The following is a 7,320-nucleotide window of genomic DNA, read 5'->3' as shown; positions in this document are numbered from 1 at the left end:
AAATCTAAAGATCGGTTAGCTGAAATGTAGCTGGAGCATGTGTAAAAGTGGTAGACAACACAGAGAGGACTCAGACAGGCTTTTGTCCTGTTCTATATCGTAATGTTGAGACATGTGCTGTGGATTAAATTGTGTTAGCCTTTATTTACAAACGAGCACATGCAAAATCAGTAGCTAAGGATTTGTGTAGGCCTCATGTCAGCTGTTGCAACATTTTATATAATGTTAAAATAATACATTGGCGCTCATCATTGAACACAGCAGATTATCATCATCATGCAAAGAATTGTGAGTTATAAAGTTTATAACTCGCATTGTTTATATCTCGCAATTCTGAGAAAAAAATTGTAAGATAAAAAGCAAATTACTTTTATTTTTTATTCCATGGCAGAACAAGCTGCCATAACGACACAAGTAAACCTGAATCCATACACAACATAATGCAACCTACTAATAAATGTCATCAATGCCAGTTAAACTTTTATTCAATTGTAATCTTTTTTAAATCAGCCATCACCTTTTTCGACTGCATCTGATTATGAAGCATTGTTCTTGTCCATCATGCATTTATTTCTACTATTTTTCATGTTTTTGTTGTATAATTCCATTGTTCTTCATTATGTCTAAATGTATAATAAATAAATTCTGATGAGCAGTTTGCGGTTTTCTGCCTTTATTGAACATTAAACTGCATTTGGTCCGTTTTGCAACATGATTCAATTAAAATCACAGTGCTATACATACATGCACGCTGGAGACCTTTTACCACATAAGGCTGCATCCAGATATTATTTAAAAATCCCTGAAGCACTTCATCCAGTAGCTTTTCTCTCCGTGACAAGAAAAGCAGACCACTATTATTAGCAGTTAGCACTAAACATTAGTCGGGGAAGGGCTCTGGGAGGAGCGGAGTAAATTTAGTCTCACGTCACACAACAGCACATTCGACAAGGAGCAGGTACAATTCAGATATCTTAAAATATAATTGTGACTAATCGAACTGAATTAGAGATATCTCTAATTACCTTTGCGTATGTGTGACGCCCTATTGAAGATATCTATGACGTCATTACAGATATCTTAAATGGAGTTTTGACTAGTCAAGTATTTAGAGATATCTCTAATCCAATTTCTTACTAGTGCAATTATAATTGTAGATATCTCTAATTGTCATTGTGTCTAGTCGAATTATAATTATGACTCGTCAAAATACAATTGTTCCTATCTTAAATTATATTTATGGATAGTCAAAACAAACTTTTAAATGCTAAAACGGCTTGCCATAGGACCTTGTGTACATTTCCTGTTTATGGCAGCAAAGTGACATGATTCCAATGTGGTTTATCTTTATGAAATCAGTGCCCACACCGGAAGAATAAATCATCCTGTTTATGCTGTAATACGTGACAGTCTCGACGCCCGACATGAGGACCTGCAGGTGGCCATTGAAAACATTTTTGCCCAAGTATCAACAGGAAAAGCTGGTTTCCCAGGATATACAATCTGAAGCACGGTTGTAGTTTTGTCAGGCTGTAATTAAGCCGTGTCGCAACTCCAGGAGCATAACTGGAGCTCAGGTGAGACGATCTACGGGAGCTTGTTGCATCAGAATTGCGTAAGACGGGGAATATCTCACCATTTCAAAACCTGAAGAAAGGAAACCGGTTAATTCTGTACCCCTGACCTAGCAGTTTGGATTTCAGCCTACGGGCTTAACGCACATTAGGAGGGGTTGATAGGATGAAAACTTAAATAAAGGACCCAATAATGTTAACCGGAGGAATAAGGAATTTACTTTATCATTTTTATCAAATTACAAATTGTATAGACTATATTACGGACGGTCGTTTTTTTCACCTCAGGAAAAAAAGGAAGTAGTTACATTTTGAAATCTGAAGCCTCAACCAGTGTTGAAATTGATGTTATTTTTGTTATTTTCAGTTTTCATTTTGAGCTTAGTTTAAGTTTTAGTCATTTTGTTTAATTTAGCAGCATTGTTTATATTAGATATTTCTATTTAGCTTAACTTAATTTTTATTTCGGTTTTAGTACTTAAACTTATTTCAGTTAGTTGCAATTTTTAATTTTCATTTAGGGTTAAGATTGTTTTCATCTAATATTTTATTTTAGTTTATTTGAATTACTGAAAAAATATGTTTATAGTTAGTTTTAGTTACAATAGCACACTGCTCTGTGAAATATAGTCACAATTTTGAAAAAATTAAATCATCTTTTTTTATTCTGAAGTGTTAAAACAGTTCCATAAAAATCATATTAAAAAAAAAACATGTTTTCATCATTTTTCTTAAATATATATATATTTCTGTTCTTGAACTAAAATACAATGAGAGAGATAGAGAGATAGATAATCTCATTTACACTGTAAACTGCAATTTTTTGTTTTTCTTTCTCCCCCTCACAGTGAGTGCATATGAAATAAGCTACATTTTATATGTAATATTGAATAATGGGAATCTTTTACACATGAAACCACAACAACAAATTAGCAGTACCGATATGTATTTACATGGGCATAATTGACCACTTAATCATGTATTACATAATTATAATTCTAATATTTAAATCTAATATTCGACTATACACAGTAAAAATTATTCTCACACATGAAGACTTTGAAATGCATATGAAATCTCTCAAATGCTTACATTAATATCTACATCAAGTCTACATATGATCTACATACTACATACATCCATTTTAAGATTTAAACAAGTCAAAGACTCATTTTAAACAGTACAGTATACTTAGAAAACAGATTTTACGACAGTACAGTATACTAATGAAATCTGTTTCGGATCTTGAGAAATGGTCAAAAGCTGAATTAATGAGGTAAAGTGAAACTTTACAAGTGCATTGCTGTGGGAGATGTGGTGTGGTGGGTAGTGCACATGCTCAGACATGCTGCACGCAGGCATTAATACGGGCAACTATCACTGAAAATGGTAAAAATAAGTGCATTGCTTTGTACTGTCATTAAACTCCTTTTGAGTTCTGCTCTAACTTTTCCTCCATGAGAGCAGACCTCAGGAGAGTTCAGGAGCAATGGCACACCAGGGTGATTAAAACGGTCTTCACAGAGTCAAAAACGAGTCCGGCCCACCTTCAAGACTTTAGCATCTCCTGTGTGGAGACCTTGCTGTCCTCTGCTGTATTCTCTTTCAGGCTACTGGTTGTCTCCCGACCAGAGCCGCGTTGAATGTTGGCCTTGGACGACCTCTGCCGCCTCGTCCCGTTGCGAACGCAACACATCAGGTTCTTGATGGTGGTCCACATTTCCTCGTCTCTGTAGGAGTAGATGATCGGGTTCATGACGGAGTTGAGGACGGCGAGGAGCAGCAGCCAGCGTTTGAATTTCAGGACGTCGCATTTTTCGCACTTGAGTCCGTCCAGAAGCAGAATCACAAGTCCAGGAGTCCAACAGATCACAAACGCTCCTAAAAGAGACAAACAAACATTTGTTTTTAATGATATCACCATATATATTTGTGACCCTGGACCACAAAACTTTAAAGTCTTAAGTCGCTTGGGTATATTTGTAGCAATACATTGTATAGGTAAAAATTATAGATTTTTCTTTCATGCCAAAAATCATTAGGATATTAAGTAAAGATCATGTTCCAAGAAGATATTTTGTAAATTTCCTACTGTAAATATATTAAAACTTAATTTTTGATTAGTAATATGCACTGCTAAGAACTTGATTCGGACAACTTTAAAGGCGATTTTCTCAATATTTTTATTTTTTTGCACCCTCAGATTCCAGATTTTCAAATAGTTGTATCTCGTCCAAATACCCTTGTCCTATCCTAACTGTCACGAATCCGGTCCATGAACTTCTAATTTCATTGACTCTCGCACTACACACTGTTGCACATCACCCCGGACTACATTTCCCATCATGCATTGCACTGATTGCACTCAGCACGAATTGCACACACCTGATTGCTCTGATTGCACACAGCTGTTTCTAATTACCTCATTCACTATATAACACCCCCTCTAACCACATTTCTCTGCTGAGTACTGTTTAGCCTGTACCCCTTTCAGAGTCTCCGTGTTTTCCTAGTTTTTGCCTTGCCTTGTCTGTTTTCTCCGGTTTTGATCTTCGCCTGTTTTCCTGGATTCCTCCCTTTAGCCTTGCCCCTGTGACTCTGTCTGCTGTTCGGTGACCTACGCTAGCCCGGTGACTATTCTTGTGTTTTGCCCGCCATATACCTGTTTGCCAGTGTTTTGACCCTGCCTGTTTACCACGTCTCTGAAATAAAGCTTTGCATTTGGATCCGAACGTCTCACGTCTCGTCAGCCCTGTTACACTAACAAACCATACATCAGTGGAAAGCTTATTCATTCCGCTTGCAGATGATGTATAAATCTCAATTTCGAAAAATTGATCCTTATTACTGGTTTTGTGGTCCAGGGTCACATTTGGAGATATATCACATACACGTCACACATATGTTTTTGTATTTACAATTATATAAATAAAAATTTGAATAAAATAAAAATGAGCAACTAATTAATTCCATATTTTTTTCGAAGTCTGAAAAGTCTCCTGTTTGATGTGGTCCTAAAGACGTTCTGCTTCTAAATAAACGCAATTCTTGTCAAGAAAAAAAAAGAGAGACCGAAGCTGCAGTTTTGAGTGGAGTGACCAACCATAGCTCTGCCCCTGCATTAAATATTTTTAACACATTTAAACTGGGAAAATTAATCATCTGTGTTAACAAGCTAACTTTGATATATATATATATACAGTGGGGCAAAAAAGTATTTAGTCAGCCACCAATTGTGCAAGTTCTCACACTTAAGAAGATGAGAGGGTATATATTATTGACAGTTTAACCTTACTAGCCTTGTGTTCAAGATTATGAAACGAGGTGCTGATATTTCTACTTTTTTGTTTGTTTTGTTTTGTTTTAAAGGAAATGAAAACAGAGAAAGTTGCCATTGGTTCCCAGTGGCAAGCAGGTTCCAAAATTTGTCTCATCTCAGAAAAAAATATGGCTTGCTGCACCTCTAAGATTAACCTTTTACACATATTGCATTTGCTGTAGATGCTGCAGTGATTTTTGTTTGTTTTAACCACACTTCGAGAACGCATTTCTGCCCCAACATGTTCAATAACCCTTTTTTTGAGCCTCGATAGAGTGACTCACAGCAACAAAGCTGCTTTTAGTCACAGTTCCCCTTTAATTCTTTCAAGTTCATATGAAATCCTGCCTGCACCGCAAGACAAGCTCGGACAAATAGGATAGATCTCAGGTGAAGAACATGAACCGGCACGTCTTTCAAGATTAGAAAACACTCATAAGCTCTAAAATGAACAAAGGAGATGGTTGTTTTCAGATGCCGGAGCTTCTCCTGAAAGAGTCGCACAAAACCCACCTCCTGTTTCACTACTAAAAATCATTTTCTTAATCAGTCATTTTTAACAGTAAAAAAATAGAAACAATTCTTAATAAATGCTGACAAATTTGATTTTGTTTCTAAAAGTAAATGGAACTTGTTTTAAGGAAGTTTAGATATTTTACTGTAAAACATGACACATACTGATTAAAAGTGTTTTGTAAGGTTAAAAGTGTGATACATGTGTCTATTTGGCAACATAAATGCTTACTAGAGAGGTTATGACTAAACCTCATCAAATGGGGGTTCCTCTGTGGTTTCTAGTAAGTTTGCCATTTAAGTGAACACTCTTTCCCTTTAATCGTATTAAACGGTTGTGGAGAAGGACAGAGCACCATGTTTTCTGCAGATGTGCACAGTGTTGTAAGAGCCCTTTGCATATATGCATTTATTACATGGCATAACGAACCGCAGCGGTGAGAGGGTTGGGTACCGCAGGACAACAGAGCCTCAAAGCAGCCACAACTATTTTAAAAGAAGACCTTGAAAGATTTTAAATTGTGTAATGGACCATATAATGTCAGTACTGCTACAGATGGAAAAGCATTCAGGTATAAACAATAAAAAAAATCTAATTTGTTAAAAAAACATTTAAAAATACAGCTACAGTTGTTGTTAAGCAACAGCCAATCCTAAACCAAGTAGTGTTTGAGCATTTTGCAATCTAACAAAGTTTCTCAGGGGAATGTAAAGGTTTTGCGAGTGAGTGCAAAATGTATTGGCGAATGCAAAGGTTTAGTGAGTGAACACAAATTTCCTTGTGGGAACAAAGGTTTTGAGAGCAAGAGCAAAGTTTCTTAAGAAACGCAAAGGTTTTGTGAGTGAAGGCAAAGTTGCTTGGGAAACGCAAAGGTTTTGTGAGTGAACGCAAAGTTGCTTGGGAAACGCAAAGGTTTTGTGAGTGAACGCAAAGTTGCTTGGGAAACGCAAAGGTTTTGTGAGTGAACGCAAAGTTGCTTGGGAAACGCAAAGGTTTTGTGAGTGAACGCAAAGTTGCTTGGGAAACGCAAAGGTTTTGTGAGTGAACGCAAAGTTGCTTGGGAAACGCAAAGGTTTTGTGAGTGAACGCAAAGTTGCTTGGGAAACGCAAAGGTTTTGTGAGTGAACGCAAAGTTGCTTGGGAAACGCAAAGGTTTTGTGAGTGAACGCAAAGTTGCTTGGGAAACGCAAAGGTTTTGTGAGTGAACGCAAAGTTGCTTGGGAAACGCAATGGTTTTGTGAGTGAACGCAAAGTTGCTTGGGAAACAAAGGTTTTGTGAGTGAACGCAACATTTTTGAGAAATGCTCATTTTTGAGTTAACACAGTTTCTGGAAGTGAATGCAAAACTTCTTGGGGAACACAAAGGTTTTGCAAGAAAGCAAAATTTCATGGAGGAATGTGAAGGTTTTGTGCACGAACACAAAGTTTATATGGGCAATTTATTGGAAAAAATGCAGAAGCCTTTATATATAAATATATATTTCTTCCTCCAATCTCACATCTTCCAGTTGGAAGCAGTAAAAAAAATAAACAACTGTATGGATGTTGATTATTAAATCAATGTTTTGATCACATAAATATGCTAATAAGGTGGTTAATTGAGGGTTTACAAATGTACAGAGTGAAATCTATTAATTCTGTGTTTATGTCCTAACTAGCTAGGACCACATCTAGCATTTATTTTTCTCCACTGGGCAGCCCCGACCTCTGTGAAATTTCATTGCTTCTCATTAAACATCACATATTTTCTTGCTGGCTGTGATTGTGTCATATTATAAGGAGGCATTCGTTTTTTGTAGCGAGTTTGTACATACAAAATGCTTGTCACTCAAAAAGCGCATCAGCTGTATATTTGGGGGGGGGGGGGGGGGGGGGGGGGGGGTTTTTTTTTTTTTTTTTTTTATTTTACCTTG

The 7,320-nt window shown here is 36.6% G+C and overlaps 1 protein-coding gene across 2 annotated transcripts in view; it reads right to left on the bottom strand.

Annotated features, from left to right (window-relative positions):
- Nucleotides 1-2,409: 2,409 nt before the first annotated feature.
- Nucleotides 2,410-7,320, bottom strand: part of lpar3 (lysophosphatidic acid receptor 3) — a 10,042-nt gene continuing 5,131 nt past the window's right edge. For both annotated transcript variants that reach the window (XM_016250097.1, XM_016250096.1), the window contains exon 3: nt 2,410-3,455. In XM_016250097.1, coding sequence (XP_016105583.1) covers nt 3,124-3,455 — 332 coding nt within the window. In that variant the 3' untranslated portion in view covers nt 2,410-3,123. The remainder of the gene's footprint in view (nt 3,456-7,320) is intronic.

The sequence above is a fragment of the Sinocyclocheilus grahami genome, unplaced genomic scaffold, assembly GCF_001515645.1.
Source record: "Sinocyclocheilus grahami isolate Dianchi unplaced genomic scaffold, SAMN03320097.WGS_v1.1 scaffold971.1, whole genome shotgun sequence".
NCBI classification, from domain to species: Eukaryota; Metazoa; Chordata; class Actinopteri; order Cypriniformes; family Cyprinidae; genus Sinocyclocheilus; species Sinocyclocheilus grahami.
The sequence above is the reverse complement of the archived record's forward strand: the minus strand, read 5'-3'. Positions and strand labels throughout refer to the sequence as shown.